Source organism: Myotis yumanensis, unplaced genomic scaffold (assembly GCF_028538775.1).
Source record: "Myotis yumanensis isolate MYYU_CA2020_CCGP unplaced genomic scaffold, mMyoYum1.0.hap1 SCAF_13, whole genome shotgun sequence".
In the NCBI taxonomy this organism is placed as follows: domain Eukaryota; kingdom Metazoa; phylum Chordata; class Mammalia; order Chiroptera; family Vespertilionidae; genus Myotis; species Myotis yumanensis.
In genome coordinates this window covers 8,607,686-8,632,558 of record NW_027223764.1, presented here as the reverse complement: position 1 = coordinate 8,632,558, position 24,873 = coordinate 8,607,686, and the positions used below count along the sequence as shown (strand labels likewise).

General features: G+C 35.6%; 1 protein-coding gene across 2 annotated transcripts in view; it reads left to right on the top strand.

Annotated features, from left to right (window-relative positions):
- ATRNL1 (attractin like 1) overlaps positions 1 to 24,873 on the top strand; it is a 454,480-nt gene that overhangs the window by 260,576 nt on the left and 169,031 nt on the right. For both annotated transcript variants that reach the window (XM_070432204.1, XM_070432203.1), the window contains one exon: positions 18,855 to 18,962. In XM_070432204.1, coding sequence (XP_070288305.1) covers positions 18,855 to 18,962 — 108 coding nt within the window. The remainder of the gene's footprint in view (positions 1 to 18,854; positions 18,963 to 24,873) is intronic.

The window sequence follows — 24,873 nt, the reverse complement described above, 5'->3', positions numbered from 1 at the left end:
ATGGGCTGTTAAAGGGCAGAGATAAAAATCAGGGGCAGGGTATGTCCACTGCTGTTCCCAGCTCTTCCTTGAGCATCTGTACCTTTGTGCAGTTTGGGTTCTTTAACCACCTCCACGGTTATCTCTTCTCACGATTGGTCAACTGCGCAACCTTCGAATATTTGTGTTTATCATGTTTATAGAGGAAAATCATTTGATGATGTCAGTAGATACAGAAAATTGTACATATTTATAATTTAAAAAATAATCTTAGCAAACTGGGAATACAAAGAAATTTCCTTTAACAGATAAAAGGTATCTATGGAAGTCCAACATACAGCAAACATGAAACTCCATGCTGAAATATGCAAAGCAGGCCTCTTAAAATCATACACTGGCAAGGATGCCCTCTATTCCCACTTTTATTTGAAAGTATACTGGTGCTTCTAGTCAGTGCAGTAATTCAAGTAAAGAATTAAAAAATATACAGACCACAAGCAAATAAACAAATCTTCCATTGTTTACAGATTATGTAATTCTATAGAAAAGCTAAATGAATACATGGGAAAATTTATAGGCGTATTAATAGCAAGTAACCAATAAACTACACAAAAGAAAATGTCACATTTATATACACAAGCAACAAATAGTAAATATAATATTAAAAATATTTATGGTAGCAACAAATACAGCTTATTTAGGAACAATTTTTACAGATGTACAAAATTTTATGTAGACAATTATAAAGTTATAAAAGTATAAAGTTTTATAAAGCTTAATTGAGAAGCATTAATGAAGATCCAGCTGAATGGAGAGAAATATCTTTAGGATAGGAAGATGCAGTGTAGTAAAGTTATAAATCCACTCAAATTGATATATAGGTTTAATGAAATTCCCATCACAACAGGTTTTGTATAGACTGTAAAATTATTTCAAGATTTGCATAGAAGAGCAAAGTATCCAGAATATCCAAGACACTCTTACCAAAGGCAAGTAAGATTAAATTACTTGCCTTTCAGGATATCAAGCTGTAAGGCTAGAGCAGTGGCCGGCAAACTGTGGCTTGCGAGCCACATGCGGCTCTTTAGCCCCTTGAGTGTGGCTCTTCCACAAAATACCACGTGCGGGCGCGCACGTACAGTGTGATTGAAACTTTGTGGCCCATGCACAGAAGTCAGTATTTTGTGGAAGAGCCACACTCAAGGGGCCAAAGAGCCACATGTGGCTCGCGAGCCACAGTTTGCTGACCACTGGGCTAGAGTAATTGAGGCAGCACCGTATTTCTGACAGGGATAGACAATTAGATCAAGGGAAGAAATATGCTGCCTGTTACTTCTCAGACCAGTGATACCTTTTCATTTTGTTGAACTTACTGAATTTTGTCTTAAGCTTCATTTAAAGTTAAATCTGTCCTCCACCATCGGTTATCGGTTAGCTCCTTGCTTTAAAATTGTAAAAGATATCACATCATATTGGTTAGTGAAATATGCATGTAGTTTAATATTTTTGCCATGCTTTAAGGACGAACCCCCCAAAACTTGTAGAGTAGAATACATTCACTATTTTACTCCTCTTAGTTACTTAGACCACAGGGATTAGACAGAAAAGAAGGTAGTTTTTTTTTGTTTGTTTGTTTGGTGTGTGTGCGCGCGCGCACATTGTCTCTGGTTTCTTTCTGAATAATTGTGGCAACTTTTTCAGGCTTGAGTGTTTTGAGTAATAGCGCATTGTTTATTGACACACATGGTCAGATTTAGGATCAGTCAGTGGAGGGAGAGAGTTCATTTCCCACTGATTTTTATAGCACTTGTATCACTCCAGCCTCAGGTCCTCCCATTTAGCTATTGTATCAGTGTTCTAGGGCTGCTGTGACAAATTGCTCAACCAGCTTACAACACACACAGTCCTTCCCTTATAGTTCTGGAGGTCCCAGTCCAAAGTCAGTTTTATAGGACTGAAAGCAAGGTGTCAGGGCACACCCCCTTCAGAGATTCTAGGAGAGAGAGTCCATTGTTCTTGCTTTTCCTGTTCCTTGCGTTCCTTGGCTTCTGGCGCCTTCCTCCATCTTCAAAGCCTGGAGTGTCACATCTTGCTAGTCACAGGGCCTGTGCCTTCTGCCTCTGCCTCCTTCTTATTAAAGATACTGTGGTTACATGAGGGTTTATCTGGATAATCCAGGATAATCTCCCCATCTCAGAATTCTTAATGCAGTCATGTCTACTTTGCCATATCTATAATAACAAAAGTGTAATATGCAAATGGACCGAACTGCTGAAGCCAGGGCTGTGAGGGCCGAGGCAGTCGGGGCTGCGAAGACCTACTCTTGCATGAATTTCGTGTATCAGGCCTCTAGTTAATAATAATAATAACTTTCATAGGTTCTAGGGATTAGACCTGGATGTTGGAAGGGGGGCATATTATTCAGCCCGTTACAGAAGTTATCTGACCAAATCACAAAATACCCCTTCTCTGCCGTATCTCTAATTTTATCCATAAATTAATTTAGCACTAAAAATATCCTCACATTTTTAGACCTACTTCAAAATTCTGACATAGAAATATTAAGTGAAGACATCTGATTTGTATCACACTGACCACCAGATGGCAAAATTAGTCACTGTATTGTTAATCCTGATCTAAACTAATTTTGCAGCCTAAATAGTTCAGTATGCCAATTTGAAGTCAGTTACAGTGCCATGCAGTTTTAGATCCTTGGACTTCTAGACTTTTATCATTCTAGATAATTTCTGATGGAAATGACTGCACATGGTCATATTTTTTAACTTGTCCTTCAAGCTTCCTTAATAGCCACTGAGACAGATAACTTACTTTAGCTCTGACCACACAATTAAGCATGTTTCCATTTAACAAAAGATTCTTCAAATGAGATATTCACTAGCTTTTAAAGAAACAGTTTCTAAGGTTCCTAAATATTATTATGAGTTTATATATAAATAATTAGAATTAAGATTTAAAAATGACAGCTAGTATTTCTTAATTGTTTAATTGACTATTATCTTAACTGTAATTATTTATACAGAATTTCTCCTAGAACTTGCTTTCATCCATACTTTTATCTCAGGCAAGTACTAATCCTTGCCACTTTTATCCTGTAGTATCATGTAATATATAATATAAGTAATAGGCACAAATAAGCCAACTTTCTAAAATAACAGAAGTTATTACTTTATTCCTCTATAGTTCTTGTTTTCTAAATCATACACTCTTATAGTGACAGTTCAACCAATTCAGAGGCATCAAAATAATCCTATATAATAAAAGGCTAATATGCAAATTGTCCCCTCAAACCTGAGTTCAAAGGGGAGTTCGACCAGTGGGCGGGGCTGGCTGGCCAACTGCCCTCGGCCCCTCCCTCCGCCTAGCCAGGCTCGATCAACCCAATGGGGGCAGGCTGGCCGGACCCCACCCGGACACGAATTTGTGCACTGGGCCTCTAGTAACTAATATTTCCCTTCTTTCTTTGTTATAGAAACTCCTATAGAAAAGTTGGGGAAAATATAAATTTAAAATAATTAAAATTCATGTTCTAAAATAAAACTTTTTTTTATTTCTTCTCAGACATAATGATATAGGACTAGATGTAGATATAGATAATGTAAATATAGGTATATAATTGGTATCATTTTTTACAGTGATTTTTTATCTTTTGCACTTAAAGCAAATTATTAAATTAATTTTATTGGCTCTCCCCCATTCTATCTCTCTTTATCCCCAAACCCAAAGTAAACATCATTCCAAATTTTATTTTTATCATATATGTAATTTATACATAATATATATGTGTATATAATTCTGATTTTTCATGTAAAGTTATGTTCTTGACATTTTCTAATGTCATTAAAAACCCTTTGAAAACATAATTTTAATGGTCATGTAATATTTTACCTTTTTGATATTGCAGTATGTTTAACCAATTGTCTCCAATTTTTCACTATTGTGAACTATGTACTTTGGAAGGACTTAATAAATCTTGCTTGTATCTCTGATTATTTCATTAATATAGAGTCATAAAGTGGAATTACTAAGTCAGAGGATATGTGCACTTTAAAAAATATTTTTATTTATTTCAGAGAAGAAGGCGGGGGAGAGAGAGACATCAATGATAATGAGAGAGAATCATTGATTGGCTGCCTACTGCACACCCCACACTGGAGATTGTGCCCACAACCCAAGCATGTGCCCTGATCAGGAATCAAACCATGACCTCTGTGTGATATGTGCACTTTTATTTTTTTAATTGATTTCAGAGAGGAAGGGAGAGGGAGAGAGAGAGAGAGAGAAACATCAATGATGAGAGAGAATCATTGATTGGCTGCCTCCTGTTTGCCCCACACTGGAGATCGAGCCTGCAACCCAGGCATGTGCCCTGACCAGGAATCGAACTCTGACCTCCTAGCTCATAGGCTGATGCTCAACCACTGAGCCACCACGGCTGAGTGATATGTGCATTTTTCATTTTCTTGATATCTGTTAGCAAATAGCTTTCCAAAAAGGCCAAACCAATTGCCTCTTATTATTATGTTACTGAAGTTTGACATTTATTTAATTTTGTGAATTAGTTTAAAATATTCCTTGATATTTTCTTTTTTAAAATTTTATTTTATTGTTGAGATTATTACAGATGTCCCCCATTTTCCACGCTTTGCCCAGCTCCACTCCATCCCAGGCCTTCTCCTGTCTATTTATTGTCTGTGTCCATGGGCTATGCATAAACACATATAAGTTCTTTGATTAATCTCTATCTTATGAATCTTTCGAGTTATTTAAATTACATATATAATAAAATGGATATAAAGACTATAATTATTCCTCCTACTCTACCAGTAATGGCAAAGGGAAATAAACATTTGGGAGGATATAAAATTTCTAAAGAAGGAAGGACTTACAGGATGGGATTATCTATATTATAAAAGACCTGTGGCCCTAAGGCCATAATGACCAAAGCAAAGACCGAGCAGGTGGGCGGGGCTGTGAGCTCAGAGAGGGGCATTCCGGTGAGTGGGGGCCACAGGATTTTGCAGGCTGGGCTTCTAGTAGGATGATAACACTCTTTAGCTATTAGCCTGGGGTTCTCTAGCCTAGCTTCTTATTTTGAATAGATCAGAGCTGTCAATGCTACAATAAGAGAGACAACGAGAATAAAAGTAGATCCTTTAGAGTTGTTTTGTGCCCTTCAGCTGCTCTATGTGTGCTTTGTGACTTACTGTTCCCTGAGAAAATTGGAGTCTGGCTTCACAAGGTCCTTATAAGGACACAGTCACTTTCAAGCATGATATTCCTGAAGGAATTGTTTGAATAAAAAGTATATCAATAGATAATAATATACACTTGAACATTTATAATTTCTTGCTCTCTTTTTAATACTATTTATTTGAAAGGGTTAAGAGGGTTGTTGTTTTTTATAGTAAGAGGGCATTATTTCCAATGACATTTTACTCGGTGTTCCTCTTCTTTGTTTGCATTAAAGAAAATCTTGCCAGATCTGATATTATTCTCTGAAGGTACGTTTGCATCATTTCCAATTAAATGTTTGAAGTCAGCAGTCTATGGTAAATTATCATAAATGTTATTATAAGTTCAAGCTGAAATGTTAGCAAGAGAATTGCTAAAGGGTAGCATTTAAACTCTTATTGGCTTTGTGTATTTGCTAATGTCTGTGGTATATGTTACTTAGACTGATGAGTTTACAGTAACTTCTAACTTGAATTAAAATATGGTATTTGGTCTCTCTCTTTTTTGAGTTCAAAACAACATTTAAATTCAAGTAACATTTGCTTAGTTAATCACCTCATTTTTTGAAGCAAGTAGTTAATGATTTAGGAAAATAAATTATAATTGTTTACTTAGAGTTCTCAGAAGGGAGCCGTGCGTGTGTTTTTGAAAACTGTCACATTCAGTGGATTGAGTAATAATTTATGCTCCATCCTTCACTTTTATTATTGATGGAGAGATGAGCTGGTCGAAATGTAGCAGAGACCAATTAAATTTTTAGGCCCATTTTAATAGTACTTATAAAAATTCATTCCTTTGACAATAATCTAATTTTTCTCTTTTTAGTTTTGACCCATTTGGCCTTCAAATTGTCCCCAGATATGAGGTGTTTTCTTAGTTAACAATACAGCAGTAGAATTGGTTTGGTATTTGTTGATAGGTCACACATTTGGATACTTTGCATGTCCAAACACTATGTATTGCAGTGGTAAGTGAGCAGAGCTTATGTCAAAGAAATAGTTGATGCAAGTGTAGTTGTTTTTCAAATTCCGACATCACAGACTTATTCCCGTGTGTTTGAAGAGTAAAAACGTATTTCCTGTGGTTACTGTACCTAGAAAGGAATAGGAAGGCAGATGAGATAGTTTGAGAGATTACAGGCAAAAAGGAGGCAAGAAAGTAAAACAATGTGTATAGAGTTTGACAAATAGGAAGGAATAATATACAGGAATGTGTAGATTGAAGGAGAGGGGCTCCACTTAGTCTCATAAAGCAGAATTGTGAAATAAAAGAGTTATTCTGATGCAAATCATTATTTAATGAACATAATATGGTTCATTGGAGTCCTACACATCCTTTAAGGGTCAGCTCTATCTTACAGACTTTCTTAGGCCTTTAGTACCAGTCTAGCCCATGGTCATATTGTCTTTTTCTGCAAACATTTGTTTATGCCACTCACTTGACAACTGATCACACATTTTTGCATTTCTGACTTATTTTGTCATTAAAACCTTCTGTTGTAAGTTAACATTCCATGTTTTAAATCTCAATTCCAAGTAGAATGTCCATTGGGAAGACAAGCTCTCTGCCCTATTTCATGCTAGTCTCCACAGCCTTAACAAAGCACCTTGTATTCTGGAGTGAGTGTAATATACCACACTTTTCACCAAAGGCAGTCACTCACCCTGTGCTAAGAGAAAAAGATAAAATAGCATTGGAAGCATGCAGAGACATGGGTGAAATTGAAAAGCTTTGAAACGTGTAGTTCAAGACCAGTTACTTATTTTGGTTATGTGATAGTCCTGAGATGGAGAACTGGTGCAAGATAGTATCAGTATAAGGATCTATTCAGTGGAAATTTGAATCAGATTATTGACATTTTAGAGATGGTATTTGGTATTTGTTCTAATGAGTACTGCACTTAATTTGATCCCAAAACATATGAGCTGCAAGTGTGTACTGTTGTCATTGTATGACCTGTGATGAATTATCTTTGTCCCAAGACAGATTACAAAATTGGCATCAAGTCAAGACATAGTAAATGTAGGGGACTAGAATCCGGGTGCATATCTGCTAGAAGCCACATTCCGCCGAAAGCTGAAGATATGATCGATTCTTGACTTGCTTTGCTGTCAGCTTCAGCTTTTACAAGGTAGAGAGAATAGTGAGAAAAAACAACAACACAAAACTACCAACCACATTGGGGGATGTAGAAATCCTGAGAGTGGGAAAATTGATTAGGTCATTTTAGCGTACATAAAAGTAAGGAAAAAGAATAGAGGAGGTAAGTACATACCCAAGATTTTAGCAAACAGATTTCCAAATGTTTACAGAAAAAGCTATGTTTGATCAGTTGGCAACAGATGCTAAAATAAAGTGAGGTATCCTCATTAATCATCCATTCATTTATTCATTTATTAAGTAAAAGCAGACTTGTTAGCAAGTCTAAAGCTACAAGTGAATTAAGACTTCAAAACTGAACACTCCTTCTTTTTTGTTAGGATAACTTGGCTGATACAGCCAGGCTATCTTGCAGATATGATATAGCTTGATTTCAGCCAATTGTTTAATAATAGCTGGGGTTGGGGTTTTTTTGAAATAGATAGAAAAATGGACTAGGGTCATAGTATAGATACTGCTGGTGGTTTCTGAGTGGGGAGGCAATCATTAGCACTCTCTTCTCTGCCTGGATTCTAAACAAATGTGAACCACAATCCACAATTAAATGGCTTTGAGTCTACAAACCTAATGAGCTTGCTAATTATGAACTTCAAAACTAGGCAGATTTTGTCACTTGCCAGGATAATGCTCGACTAGGGCATGATTTCCTCTGCAGGAACCTTCCCAGATAAGAAGTAAGAAGTAGCCGAAGCCGGTTTGGCTCAGTGGATAGAGCGTCGGCCTGTGGACTGAAGGGTCCCAGGTTCGATTCCGGTCAAGGGCATGTACCTGGGTTGCGGGCACATCCCCAGTGGGAGGTGTGCAGGAGGCAGCTGATCGATGTTTCTCTCTCATCGATGTTTCTAACTCTCTGTCTCTCTCCCTTCCTCTCTGTAAAAAATCAATAAAATATATTAAAAAAAAAAAAAAAAGAAGTAAGAAGTTATGAGATGGCCTGGCCAGTGTGGTTGAGTTTCGACCTATGAACCAGGAAGTCATGGTTCGATTCCAGTCAAGGGCACATGCCCAGGTTGTGGGCTTGATCCCCAGTAGGGGGTGTGCAGGAGGCAGCCGATCAATGATTCCCTCTCATCATTGATGTTTCTATCTCTCTCTCTCCCTCTCCCTTCCTCTCTGATATCAATAAAAAATATATTTTTTTTAAAAAAAAGAAGTTATGAGATGAAGGATCAGAGTAGAATTCACATTACCTGTAGGCAGATTAGCTCTTAAGAGGAAAGATGGAGACCTGAGTGGAACACCCCCCAATTCATCAATAGAATGTCATTCCACCTCCTGTGGTCAACCATGGGAATGGTTATAGACTTCGGGGAGTAGATCAGTAGTTTGGCTTATGGTATAAATTCAGGAAAATGTGTTCCAGTTGATAAGTGAAGCAGACAAGATACATAGGAAGAAGTAATCGAGTTCTTGGGAACATTTTTGGACTTTGTGAATGAGTTAAGAATGCCGTTTATTCTTCATTTGCAAAGGATCAGCTAAGACTGACATATGCAGGGATCTCTCTCTCTCTCTCTCTCTCTCTCTCTCTCCAAAGTACTTAAATTAGGATTCAACAACATATGATCTAAAATAGTACTTCAAGGAAAGGTCTAGAGAGGGTATGTTGTAGATGAATTTTTACAGTGGACGCAGGATGATTTCACAGAGTTTGAAAATAAGAGAAAGTGTTTCTAGTCTGCAAACTAGGGAACTTCTTGGATCTGTTTTCTCTCAGAGTGGATATATGGATAGAGCCTGTGAAAATAAACCCAATGTTTTTAAATCCGTATACCTTATCTGTTCTATTTTTTCACATCACTATATGGAGGAAGCCCTGGAATATAAAAAGCAAAAGTCATTCTCTTTGTGGGTTTTATGTTTAGCCTTGAATTACTAGCAAGTTAAGCAACTCACCATCTTGATTCTTTTCTTTGCCTTCAAGTAGTGTTGACCTGGTCAAGGGAATGGTATAGGGGCTCAACACACATGACAAGGTGGGGCCAGATAACTGTGTTAGTTGGAAGTTCAAAGGATCAAAAAGAATTCTGCATTCAAGAAAAAATAGATTAAAACAATAACAAAACAAAAAAAATAACAACAACAACAAGAAAACATGAACAATTAAATGTGAAGTTCTTAATTTGAATTTAAAAAATTTACTCAAAAAAGTGTTAAGTAGAGAATACTTGTTTTTGATCTGAGTTCATGTGAAAAAGACCTGGAATTGTTGATTGAGTGGTTCTAAAAATGAAACAAAAAATTTTTTAAATGCATGTTAATTTAGAAATAATTCTACCAACTTCTATATTAGTCAGATCTCGTCTAGAATATTGTGTTAATTTTACATTTTTAGAAATAAAGCTGAAAACCATGTTACATGAGAAACAGTTTTGTTCTACTTATGAGTAAGCTCCTAGGACCTAGAGGACAGGACTGTATTTCTTATCTCTTAAATGTCAGTGTCTGGTCTTGTTCTCAGAACATTTACATAAATAATGAATGAACCTTGTAAGATACTAGAATTGTTTAATTTGAAGACATGAGAAAAGTTTCAAATATATAATATCTATTTAAAGAAATTTTAGTAAATGAGATTATAAGGATTCCATTTAACTTTAATGGTCCCAAAAGAGCCCAAGAATATAAGTTTTCATTCAGTATATTGAACTTTTGAACAGTGTTATAAGTCTTTGGGAGGAAATATGGCCTTGCTAAAAAGTAGTTATTTTGGTATATGTATCCCAGGGTGCTAGATGGCCTTCTGTCAGAAAAGGCATGGCACATTTGACCCTCCTTTAATGGGAAAATTGAACTAAGTAACCTCTAGGGTTCCTTCCAGCGTCAAGAATGAGTTATTCCAATGAGTCTGTTATGACCATTGATTTTCTTACATTCTGATTTTTGTGTTATAACACACCGTTACAAGCATATGGGAAAGCCAGTTTATATCAGTCATGAGTAATCTATGCTACTTTTAAACTGTCCTTCAGATTTAAAATGTTAAAAGGATTGAAATTCGTTTTTAAAAATATGTACTAGTATATCTTTTTTCGCAAAAGATTGAAAAAATAACAGTGCATATTAATCTATTACACTGATTAGTCAATGGATGTCATAAGTACTTTCCAAATAGAGACTTTAAAAAAATTATAATTAGCAGATGTCTTGTTTCACAAAGAAACATTTTACAAAAGAACCATTTTTGAGTTTCTCAACAGAGAACTGAAAATGACTCCATTAGCTAATAGCAAAATAATCACATTTCCCTTAAAGGAAAGAAATATTTTTAAAATATTGATTAAGATGAAAATTCGGGTTTTTGAGTTATTTATGTCTCCAGGAAGACTTAAGTACCTCTTGAAGAACTTTCAAATTACTGTCACAAACTACGTAAATGTTCAGCACGAACTCCTTATACACTAAATGAAAAAGCTAAACGGATTAGGTTGCATTTAGAATTTAACCTAAAAGCTAGCATGCTGGGTTCAGAATTGAATCTTGAACTTTATATGGATTCCCAGAATCGGGGAAGAAAAAAAATATCTTTCTTTGGTGAATTACTTCTTAAGGAGTGAAGGAAAAACTACGGAAGGAAGAATTGATCTGAGTTTTGTTGTAACAGGAACCTCCAGTCATAAATTTCTGATGCACAGTTGGGGTCGATGTGTCATTTCTATTGTAATCAGCTGCTTTTATATTTCCACTCATCAAGGTTGACTTGATTATATTGTGTACCTCTTGGATGTCAAAGACATTAATTTGCTTTTCCTGAGAGGAGGATATGTGTTGCTCTTACAACTTAGACCTCTATCTTGGGAAAGTAATATATACCACAATAGCACAGTGAAGGTATTCTATATGGGGACATTTTTTTTTTCAAGTGCAAATTTCAGAATTTGAAATTATCAAGCTTTCCATTTTGCTCTTTGAGGAGTAATATATATTAAGCATCCATTCTGGGGATGTAGCTTTTAAATGACCTTTTCAGTACTCATCTTTTTGCTCATTTTGATTTGCTCAGTTAAATTACAACCACCTGGCCTTTTGTATTAAAGAAGGTTACATACAAAATTGACCTTTTGATACTTATTGGGAGAGCTAGGTTCATTGTATTGAGTTTAACTGCTGTTGCTGTTTTCTGGGTTAGGTCTTAAAATAACTGTATTTGGATAGTAATGCCTATTGCTTTAGCCTTTTTGTTCCAAGCTACTTCTCACATTATAGGAAAGGACTCTCTGAGCAATACAAAGAGAAATTATGTTTTTTAAAAAATAATGAAACACATTCATTTGGATCCTCTGGGGCTTGATGATTTTTATATGTTATTTCTATTTATCTTAATCTTTTAAAAATATATTTATTGATTTTTGGAGCGAGAGAAAGGGAGCCGGATAGAGAGATAGAAACATCGGAGAGAGAGAAACATCATTGATCGGCTGCTTCCTGCACACTCCCCTCTGGGGATCAAGCCCATAACCTCAGGCATGTGTCGCAACAGGGAATCGAACAGGTGACCTCTTGGTTCCTGGATCAACTCTCAAATGCTGAGCCACACCGGCCGGCCAGTATCTCTTAACCTTGATGACACCAAAGTATCTTTTGACAATTCTTCTCCTTGCCACCTTGCTTAATAAGACTTGGCCTTTTCTCTGTTTCTTGAAAACATGAAGCTCAGACTTGCCTCAGGAACTTTGCATCTGCTGACCCCTCTGCCTGAAATATTCTTTTCTGGCTTCCTTTGTTTCATTTACCCAGCATTCCGCTCTTCCCCGGCTGTTTCTGGCCTTTGTGTAGTTCGGTGGGCCGTGTGACTATTTCTGAGAAGTGAGTGATATATGTCGCTTCTGGGCTGAGGCATTGAGAAATCCATAAGGATTCACTAGTCTCTTTTCTTCACTCACATTCAAGCAGTTCTTGGGTTGAGATGGCAGAGCCTCAAGATCAAAGCAGTCTGTATTGCTGAGTTGCCAGATGGGAGTTCCTGGACCTAGAGAAGATTTCCTATGAGCAAGAAATACACTTTTCTATGTTAAATTTCTGAGTTGGGGGACACATGCCTATGCTGACTCTGTCCAAGGAATCAGGTCAACTGCAAAGCACTTCCTCCCTCTACTGCCTCCCTGTCCTCCATCAATTTCATGTCTCCTATAGCGATTTTTTCTGTAAAACTTTTATTAGTTTACATAAGAATAGGTTGGACAAATAAGACATCTATGTACTATTAATTATGATTTTTTAGGGCTCAGAGTAATCTTTAAAATTGGCAATAAGCATTTGATTTTTTGGCTTTTCATTTTAATTTCAGTAAGTGCAAAACAATCAAAATGAAATGCCGCCCTGCAATGGTCTATTGTATTTCCTATTGCTCACCAGAAAGAATGGTCTTGTATCAAGCAATCGCTGAGTTTTTGACTCTTCTAGATGAAGCCATTCTGTATGATTTCTTTCATCCGGAAGTGAGATCATCTTTGGCAAAGTCTAAATCAGTGATGCCATCTATGTCAACAAAGAAAGGATTCCAAATCCAAATTTTAATTTCAAAATTGCCTGAAGTAACCTTCCAAAATTCTGCAATATCTTTACATACCTTCAGGTTTGCCCACTAAGAAATAGATAATAAGGCTTTCAAATCTAGGCTACATAAATACAGGCATAACTCAAAGATATTGTGGGTTTGGTTTCAGTCCATCACAATAAAATGAGTAACACAATTGTCGGTGTGTATAAAAATTGCTGTAGACTGTTAAGTGTGTAATAGCATTATGTCTAAAAAAAATGTATTCCTAAAAATTCTAACCATCATTTGAGCCTTCAGTGAGTCATTGTCTTTTGCTATTGGAGGGTATTGCCTTGATGTTGATGGCTGATCAGGGTTGTGATTGCTGAAGGTTGTGGTGGCTGTGGCAATTTCTTAAAGTAAGACAACAATGATGTTTAACATATCGAACAATGCTTTTGTAGCATGAGATGCTGTTTGATAGCATTTTATCCACAGTAAAACATTTTTTAAAAATTGGAGTCAGTCCTCTTAAAACATGCCACTGCTTTATCAACTATAAATTTATGTAATATTCTAAATTCTTTGTTGTCATTTCAACAATGTTCCCAGTATCTTCATCAGGAGTATATTCCATCTCATGAAACCACTTTCTTACTCAACTTTTCATCTGTTAAGGTTCCAATGTGAGATTGGAGCAATGCAGTCACGTGCTCAGGTTCCAGTTCTAACTTTCGTTCTCTTGCTGTTTCCACCACATCTGCAATTACTTTCTCCACTGAAGTCTTGAGCCCCTCAACGTCATCCATGACAGTTCTTCCAAACTCCTGTTAAAGTTGCTAGTTTGACCTCTTCCCATGAATCGCAAATGTCCTAAATGGCATCTAGAACAGCGAATCCATGCCAGATTGTTTTCAATTCACTTTGCCCAGATCTGTCAGCGCACTCACTATATGGCATCTGGAGCCTTATGAAATGTAGCCTGGAAAAGAGTAATTGAAGTAACCTAAGCAAAATGCTATGACAAGCCACTCCCATAGGGTACTAGCATCATTATCTGTAAAAACCAATTCAGACTAGAAGTCTAGAAGCCAAAGATTCCCAGTGTTCTATTAAGAGTTTGAGGACTGTCCCTTGCAGATATAGTTATAGAAAATGATAGAATTTCACACTAAATGTATTGCAACTTCTCTTTACTTTCTCCAAAATAACAAAATTGATTGTTTATTTATATTACTCTGTAAATGTATTTGTGTTAGTAAGAGAAATACTCTTTTATTAAATGCTGCTTAATTTCTATCTAATTCAGATTCGTTGTTCATTTTATGATATAAACTCAAGAGTAACAATAAATCATTTTGATTGCTCCTTTTATACTTTTCCAAATACTTAGGAATATAACTTTTATTAAAAACATAAATGTAGCCCTGGCTGGTTTGGTTGAATGAATAGAGTATCAGCCTGTGGACTGAAGGGTCCACGTTTGATTCCGGTCAAGGGCACTGACATGCCCAGGTTGTGGGCTCAATCCCTAGTAGGGGGTGTGCAGGAGGCAGCCAATCAGTTATTCTCTCTCATTATTGATGTTTTTCTCTCTCTTCCTCTCCCTTCCTCTCTGAAATCAATAAAATATTTTTTAAAAAAAGAATGTATTATGATGACTTTATGCTGATATTTTTTTATAATCTCAGTATTGCAATAAGGTAGATGAGGAGCAATATGAAACTTGACGTTGATTTGAGATAAAGGTCCACAAAATTGTCCCATTCTAAAAAAATCAATATCCACTTACTTTGGAGGATAAGACATAGATTCTAAAATAATAAAGGGCATATCATAGTTTTAAAGGCTAATTCATAATTGAAATTAGTTTTTCCATAACTTGTCTTCACTCACATTCACATGATACCGAGTTTTATATTTTAATCCACTCATTCATTGTTCATTCATCAGATACTGTTCACTGCCAACTATGTGCTGTAGGGAATAAAAACCAAATAAACAAAGATATGTGCATTAAAGACTTCAGAGGAGCGTGAAGATATAAAGAGAGAGTATCACACTAATCTAATGAATAATTCATAAGAAGCATGATCACTTCAAGCTTGGGGTGGGGTGAAGGACTTTTGGAAGTGGGAGAAGGATGGATAGAACCTAAACATAGTAAGAAGGAGATATGAAGGCAGTTGGGGACAGAGTTAATTACTATTTTGTTGTGTGTGTTTTTTATGGATTATTATCCTAAAATCTATTAGGGAGTTGTTTATATTGCTTTAGGGTGGTTGAAAATTTGGCTAGTATGAAATTTAGAGAATGCTGCAATAATTGAAGTAGTAATATTGAGTAGAAGAATTATATATGTATACACTTGATAGAATTAATATTCTTGGTTGCCATATTGAAGCATCGATTTTTATTTTATTTTTAATTTCAGAATTTGTAAGAGGTTTGAATAGTAAAACAGTTATGGACAACAAACATGTTACTAAGAACATCTCTTTAATTTTTAATTTTTCTTCACAACAATGTTTATGGCAGCATGATTATTATCTATTGTATTACGATCAGTTTGTTCTTCTGGCTTTATTTGTCTGTTGAATAATTGGCAATAGCAGATTAGTTATAAAACAGATCATCTGTTATATGGCTTCTTATATGGATGCAGAAAATGTTAGGCTTCATTTTATATAAAAATCATAATCACAAAATAAATTATTTTTTAAAATTCTTTAAAAAGTACTCTATATTCTTCTAATGTTTAGGTTGAGTTTTTATCATTCTTAGTTGCAATTGGCAGAAAGCAGTTCCAAATCTAAATTTATTTTACCACAATCATGACATTTTCCAACTGTCACATGAATTTGCAACATTTGTTGAAAGGGAGACCAGTAGAGCTAAATGTGTCACTAGTGCTGGAGGAAACGGGCCTGCGGTAATTAGTGTGCCATCATGAAAGACCAAATTAGTGCTTGAAATGTGACATAATAATTGTACCAATGAATAGTCATAGAGTGCTCACAGTGTGCCAGCCTCTGTGCTGAGCAGGCCGATTGCATTATCTCATTAGTCCCAACCTTATATTATTGTTTCCTTTTTATCCAGAGGAAATAAGCATGAAAAAGACCTAAAAGCTCATTTGGTTATGGTCCATTAGGTAGTGGGTGGAGAAACTGGGACTCAAAACAACCCTCTGAGGTATAGGAGTAGGTGTAGGCAATGTTAATGTCCCCACTTCACAGATGGGAAAAATTGAGGCTTCGAGAGGTCTCAATAATTCAATTAAGCTGAAATAGTTAACAAGTATACAAACTGGTATTTAAACACAGGTCTTTCTGAATCAAGTGCATATATCACCTGTCAGTATTTATATTAAATTTGGACAAAATTTTAAGTTGTAAGCCTGCTGTTTATCTTTTCTTTGTTTTGACATAGAGGGGGCAAAAATCGGGAAGTAGCAAAAGAGGGGGGGACAATTGTTGAGGCTACTGAGGGCCAGAAATTCGTAGCAGATAATATTGTCATCCCATTATATTATTTTAGGCCATCTCCTCAAAGTTTCCCAGTCAGAACATTTACATTAATTTCTCAAAGTCAGAAATTCAGTATGCTGGCTAGAGTCCTTGAACCAGCCCTCTCCTGAGTACCTTGGAATAAATTCATCCGGTTAATTCCTTATTTGTGTCCTTCACTGTATATCACCTTCTGCACTAATTGATTTTATCTTAGTGTGTGTTGTTCACAAACTATAGGGTTAGGTACTGGGCAAGAAAATTGTTGTTTTTCTTCCTTCTTTGTAAAGGGTACTATACTAGGCATTCAGTTCTTTAAAAAAATAATTGAAACACAAAGCTCAGAAGACAAACCGGAATTTAAAAAAAATAATTTTGTATTCTAATAAATAAAAAGATGAACAATAACTATGACTGTCACTGATTTTTCTTTATCATAAATGTTAGGGTAACAATAATATATTTCAGAAACTATTTTTTGTCAGAGATAGTGAATTTGGAATATTTATAGATTTATATTACAGTTTGTGGTATCGACTATTCATTAATTGTATTTTGTAGACCTTTTAAGTGTAGGATAAAGGTAAGATGAGGAAACAAACTTCATTTTGTTAACTGAGGACAACTAATATTAATAAAGAAACTTTTTAATACAAATGTTAGAAAATTGTTTTCAAACCTAAATTATAATTTACAATTTTCTCAAAACTATTTGCGTATTACTATAGGAAAGTTACTTTGTATAGTGTGTGTGCGCGCGCATTTGTGTTTTTACCAGAGACAGAGAGCATGGTGTTTGCTGTAGTTGGTATCCCTTGGCATCCTATATAATAAAAGCCTAATAGGCAAATTGTCCCCTCGACCTGGAGCTCGACCAGGAGTTCAACCAGGGGTCCGTGGTGGCAAGCAGCCCGGAGGAAGGGAAGCCCAGCCAGCAGCCACTAGGGACCCTGCCCGTGCACGAATTTCGTGCACTGGGCCTCTAGTTTGAAATAACATTACATTTGCATTCTGCGTAGACATTATTCAGATCAGTTGGCCTCTCCCATTGAGAAAGGCACAAATAAGACTCTACTTGCTAGCAGCTGTATTTTAAATAAATTTTGAGTTTATAATAAAGCTAATAATTTGGTGATTTAGATCACATTTATGTTTACTTTAAATGTTTTAGTACATCTCCCTTACTTCCTTATTTTTTTTAAAGAAAAACCATTACTCCATCATAGTTGTATTATTTTTATCCCATATTGGCACGTGGATGGTCTCTTTTTAATACTAACAAAGCAAGGCCTTAAGTTCTGTTGTAGCTGCACATTTCATGAACAGCATCACTGCTGTGCCACAAGTGTTAGAACAAAATCTTAGATAATGAACTGCCATCAGGCATTGCCTGGCATTCCTTCATCATCTAAAAGGGAATTTTATGAACGATGCATTTCAGTACTCTATACATGTACATTCATAGGCCAGTTAGCATTTTAAGTTAATGCCAGTGAATTTAAAAAATCTCAGTGAATAATGAAGCCCTTCATTGTGTTCAAGGGTTTTGCCTTTCTTCAGTGATACAGTTTTCTTCTCATTTGAAAGGGTATTTAATTGCATTGCTCATCCACTTTTAATATTTAATAATAGTTGTATTAGCTGTATAGAATGAGAAGGGCACAATTTGCAAAATCTAGTGCCAGTCATCAATTTTTTCTTATCATGACTTAATGAATATTATAATTTCAAGGAGAGGCAGAAATATAAATTTGCTTGAACATTGGTTGGGACTTGCTAGTTTATTGGTGTTAGCTTGGCCAAAGCCCAGAAAAGGCAAATGGGAAAAGAAACAAATATCTGGGGGTGAAGCTCTGGCACAAAATTTTTGCGACACACTACTCATTCCTCATTTCAAAGCACGAACATGGAGACTTTGAATAATGTTCTAAATGCTGCCAGTAACAACTGCTGGTTCCGTAGCAGTGGATAGGGGACCTTGATGACTTACCAGGCTTAGTCTTGGAGGGCATATGTTCTTTTCATCTCTATTAACGCATTCTGACAACTTTTCATTAACTTTCCTTAAACATTTTTACTGTTATTTGCTTTCAGCTAAGACAAAAGCTTGAGTTAGAGTGGAGAAACTTTGCATAGCCATTATCATAATAGCACTTATCATTTAGGTAACACCTCTTACGGGAAGTTTTCAGAATGCTTTTGAGCACATTTCATTAGGCCTGCTGGATGGAGGTCAGGGAGAAGTTCATTGCAGGCCATTCGTTATAGGTCATTCACTTAAAGCCTCTGTGGCATATACTGGTAATCCAGGCCACGGAGAAAAAACAATTTTCATGTTGAGTGATGTAGATATGAATATGTGCATTAGCTGATTTTTAAATTTTGACTGTCATTTGTTAAAAATAGAACAAGATATTGTTGAATTTAATGTGTGTAAACCTATTTTAAAACAAATCATTTTTAACTCTCGCCAGCAACTGCTTCGAGAACGACAGCAGATGGCCAGCCGTCCCTTTGCCTCTGTGGACGTAGCACTGGAAGTAGGAGCCGAACAAGCAGACTTTCTGCGAGGGCCATTAGAGGTAGGAACAGTGGTGCTGAAAGGGGGCCGCTGTGATTTGCATATTTATATCTCTTCTCTAATCTGCATCTGCTCCTGAAGCCAAACGGAGTCTGATTATCTAGAGTTGACAAGATTCCGCTACATATATTATGCCATTTTCAAGGCACATGGTTTTAATAGTATGACATGAGCCATAACAAATCCACTGGAGAATATATTAGCCTAGGCTCACCTGACAGCCTTTTCCCAACAGATAGGAGCCAAAGGAATTTAAAATATATATATGATGGAAGAAACAAAGCGACTATATTTAGTCCTTGGAAACCCAATGCCCCTTAATTAATGATTCACTTCTATATTAACAACGTTGACTCTAAAAGGTGGGTGGAGATGGTTGCATTTTAATTACATAGTTTCACTTTTGAATGTTGAGAATTGTAAAATACAGTGAGTATTTTTATTTGTGGTAATGACAGGATTAGTATATTCTTTTATTGCAAATGCAGAAATAGAGTATGGTGAAGGAGAAATCATCATGTGCAAGTAAATGTGATATTAGGATCCTGAAGTAATGCATGAGATGATTTTTGAAAATAATAATCCCCAAAGAGGAAAACTCCACGGAGTGTTATTAGTGACTAATCAAAGCATTTAGAGGCAGAGTAATTTGCTGGTATGTTTATTACTTTTGTATTTATATTTTATATATAGTAAGCTGATTAAGTAGGAAGATTAAGACACAATGTAGATTGGAAATAATTTTATTCCCTTTTATAAAAATGCCCTCATGTGACTAATTTCAGGTTGCTATTTTGATATTTTGCTTTTCTACAAGAAAAGCGAGGACTATAAAAATAGACTCCTTCAAAAATTTAGGAATAAATATAATTGATTCATGGGCGCTATACAAACGCCAGTATTTAGAGGACAGTTGCCTGTGGATTTTTTTAGCTGCTTGATTTTTAACTTCTGTAGCTCACAGATTACTTGAACATTAGGAAGCTTGGCACATTAGGCAGGTTGTGTGTCTGTCTCCCATTACTGGGGGAGAAATGAGAAGAGAGGCAGAATGGTTAAATGAAAGTTACAGTAAGTGCTTTCATTTCATTTTGACCCCATTTTCAAATAACTTTAGTAAAAATCTTTTAACAAAACCTGGACTATTTGAATACAACTTCTTTTTTCTCCCTCAACTGTTTAAAACATTCTCAAATACTGCTAAAGCTCAAGTAAGGAGAAAAATGATGAATGTAAATAAGATACACATAGGCCAAGGAGGACTAGGACTAATCAAAGAACTAGAAAGCACAGATTTAAGGAACAAATGTGGTTAACATACATATACATTGTCAATTGCTGCTTAATAGTGTTCAAGGATGCATTTATGTGTATATGTGTTCATAATTATTCTCTCTTATTTTTTCTAAATTTTATTTCCTTTGTTTTCATTGTGATGGTTTTTAACCCTAAATTTTATTTTGTAGAGTTTTAAATGTTCTACCTCTCCTTTATTTTAGTTCATATTTCCCTGTTAGTCCTTATTACATTCCTTTGTTTTCATTTTCTTTTCCTTTTGTATCACACCTATTTTTTGTAGAAAAAACTGTTAGCTTTTTATCCCCCCCCCCTCCCCGTCACTCTTCGAGTCTGTCTTTTAATTGGTAATCTATTTACACTGACAATAATTACTATTTTAACCAAGGCTCATTTTGGCGACTTCATTTTGTGTGTGTGTTGTGTGTGTGTGTGTGTGTGTGTGTGTGTGTGTGTGTGTGTGGTGGTTGTTAGTAGCCTTGCTTCTTTTTGGTTCTTTTTCCAATTTCTTTTGGATAAATTGATTTTCTTCTACTAAACTGAGCATTTCATATTCTGTTTCTGTGTTTCTCTTTGCTATTCCTTCTCAAGATTCATAATGATGCTTATTTTTCCCTATCAATGTCTAAAGCTGATTAATAAACATTCCTGCCTAGTCCATCTCAAGCAAAATTTATACTTTAGCATGCTCTCAGCTCCCACTATTCCTCCCACACCTTGTTAAGTGCATGGAATAATTGATACATATATTATAAGTGTGTCTATTTTTATTATAACATGTTTAAATAACAATGAACTCTCTTTGTTCTCCTTAATTTTCTATATCTAGTTTTTTACACATGGATTTATTTCATATTTCACTAGAGTAAATCCTTCATGAGATTTTTTCAAAGAGAAATTTCATGTGGCATATTCTTTGAAACCTTAAATGCCTACCAATATATTTATTTTGTCCTCACATGTAAATAACAGTTTAGTTATATATAAATTTCAGTATCAAATAGCTCTTCTTCGAAACTTTAAGTATATTACGCCATTGTCTCAAGTCTGATGTCGGTTTGATTCTTTGTACTTGTTTGTTTGTTTTTTGGCACCTTTCAGAATTTTCTCTTGTTTTTCAGTGTTCTTACATTTCTCTCTGATACGTATAAATTCTCCCATTTGGCACTCTGCGCAGTTTTTTAAGTCTGCACACCTTTGCTTTGTATAATTCTGGCTAACTTTTGGTTACTATTTCTTTATTCTCGCCCCTTCTGGAATCCCTACTAGATACCCTAGACACTTACAGGTGCATTGTGTGAGTCCAAGGCAGACACCGTGAGCCCCTCGCAGGCTGAGCGTGGCTGCCCTCACTCTGGGGCAGGGGCAGCGTGAGCCCTGCTCCTGCTGCTGGGCACAGCCAGGGACGTCCGGCGCTTCCTTCCTGGACAGCGGTTCCAGCAGCTGGTCTGAGCAGCGTGTTTACTTTCCCGGGGTTTCTTATTTTTCAGAGTGTTACAGCTGTCTTGTAATATAGCTGGTGTTTTAATTATTTTATTAACATATACCATTCATATTTTTATTATATAAGTAATAAATCATCACTATAGAAAAAAATACAGAAATAAATAAAATTAAAATCTTCCATAATCCTACCACCCATACGTAGTCACTGCCAGAAATTGTTTCCTTCCAGTAACATTTTCCTTTTGCATGTACATAGTTTTAGAAAATCGAGAGTATATTCTCCATGAGATTTTACATTCTGGTTTTTTTTTCACCACTCTCCTCTTCAGGCTCACTCAGGGCCTGGAGCATCCCCTTCTTGCCTACAATCTAAGAAATGTTTTGAATTGCACTTTATTAAGCATCTACTTACGTTGCATTGAGAGAGCCATACTCAACCATTTTGTTTATATGAAAATTGTTCTGGCTTTTGGCTTTCATGCTCACACTGAGAAACCTAACAGTGTAATGGTCATTTCCTCGTAGTTTATCCAGCTTTTCTTCCCAATAACTCTTACAATCTCTTTGTCTTTGGTGTTCTGCAGTTTTATGGTTTTCCTGAGCATCTATTTATTTTTTTTAATCCCACTGGACTATTTTGAGCTTCTTATGACTAATATAAAGAATATAAAGATGAAAATGAACAAAACCAGCAAGAGGATAAACCCAGTTTCACCTCTCAGTGTCTGATATGATAAAGTGAAACATGTACAAAAGGCTTACGACCCTGATCGCCTGTATTCCTATTGGCTGTCATTCAGCAGAGCAATGCACTACTTAAGGACACAGTCATGTCACAGTTAAGCAATGGTAGCATGAACTATTTTTATACAGCAGTCTTACAAGTAAGAAGTGGCTATGCAAAGTAGCCTATAATATCATTTATTGGAAAGTAATAAGTACAGTTTAGCATTTCTTGGGGACAGTGTTCCAACTCTGAGTAAAAGACTGAATTTCCACCCCCACCCCCATCCTTCATCTACCCTCAGATAAAACAAGTATATTGGGCCCATCAAAAAAACACTATGCTCAGCAGAACATACAGACTGTGAAACATAGTAGGGTATTGAGTACTGTCAAGGACTTACCACACATTCCTAGTATATATGTTAAAATATTAATGCGTACTATATTAACATCAAACTAATATGAATATCTTAATACTAGTTAATCAGTGTTAACAGCAACAAAAGTAGTTATATTTTTGGCTCCTTTTCCTAATCTTTAGATTATCTTGGAGCATCCTTGTGTGGTGGCAGCATATAATAGTTATTTTATGATTTTTGTTTAAATATTTTATTAGGCTATAGTTCCCTGTGACAGTTGTTATTACACTAAGTTGATGTTTCTATTTGCTTACATTTCATTTAAAATGGGTTAGTAATTTAACTTGTATTTTCTACTTTCTATTACATGCATTAGTAGATAATATGATCAGGTTCATATCCTCAATGAAATAGCTGACTCTAAGAATTCTATAAAATACCATTAAATCAAATAGAAATCCTATAAAGTGAAATTCCAGATATTGGAAGTATTGTGCGAGATATTTTAAATGTAGAATCTAAGAAACCAATAATGGTATACTCTAGGTATACGTTTTCATATGTTCTCATATTTTGCTTAGAAAATAAAATAGCAACTAGGTTAAAATTTAGGATTTTTAATATGAAAATTTACCTCAAGTCTTAATATACACTTTTCTTTTAATCAAGAGTCATAGTTCTACACTTTTATACCAGAGATGCTTGTTCATATTTAAGCCTTTTAATTTGTTGGTATTTATTGTATAAGCCTCTTTTAATTTTTGGTTCATGATGAAAGGCTCTGGTTGAACCATTAATGACATGTAAAAATATGATAAACTAAATATAACATCGGTAAAGTTTAGGTAAAATTTTTCATGGAGAAGAAGCTGTTATTTAAGACCATTGCCATTCCCAATACATCTTTTTTTTCCTTTTTTAAAAAAAATATATTTTATTGATTTCAGAGAGGAAGGGAGAGAGATAGAAACATCAATGATGAGAGAGAATCACCAATCAGCTGCCTCCTGCACACCCCTCCACCCCCCCGCCCCTCCACTGGGGATCAAGCCTACAACCCAGGCATGTGCCCTTGGCCGGAATCGAACCTGGGACCCTTCAGTTCGCAGGCCAACGCTCTATCCATTGAGCCAAACCAGCCAGGGCCCCAATACATCTTAAGAAACAAAAGCAAAAATGACCCAGTATCATCTTTACATATTTCATCATGGAAAGTCCATCTTAGAAAGAAATTATATACGAGGTACTGTTGATATTTTTGTATTTTGTTTTGTCATTCTAATACGTGTGTGGTGGACGTCATTGTTGGATTTGGTTTTGAGGAGGCCTGCATTTCTATGTAGGTGGAACTTGTCTACCCATGTATAGGTATGCTTATTTTCAAATGTCGGTTTGTTCATAGACATTAACTGAGGAATATTGTATAATAAGAGGCAGGGAGCAGGGGGGTATCTAATATGTGCCTATAAAACAAGAATCTGGAAATGCAGCTTTGGAAAAATACCTTCATAAAACACTTGTGTTTTTCCAGCTGCTTCGGAGGCCCTTTTTAAGTGAAATGACTTCATTAAATAAGAAATAAAATATTAAAATCTAAGATGAATTTGTAGCGTTTCTAATAGGCCATTTTAAGCATACAAGAGAAATGAGTCCTATCTCTCAGCCTGAACAATTGGTGACTCAGAGCTAATCTTGTCGCATCTCTGCCCTCCTTCCTCAGCTGCCCCCCCCAGTGATTATTATGAAGCAAGTCCCAGGCGTCAAAGATTAAATTTTAATTGAATCTCACAGTCCTTGGTTTATCACTTTAGTATTGGGAAAATAACTTTTGAAATGTTTAAATTTTAAAAATTAATTTCTTGTGTTTATCTCTAAGGTTTTTTTATTCTTTTGGTTTATCCTATTTATGTGTAAATTGTAAAGTATTTGCTAGGTATATCCTTCCAGGCATTTATTCAATAAGCAATAGGAAATCATCACACCTGAGTGGGAATAAAAACTCATTAAGTGATATTGTTTTACTTTATTAGCATATTATGTATATCATTGCTTTAGTAGCATTGCTGCGACATTAAATTATAAGAA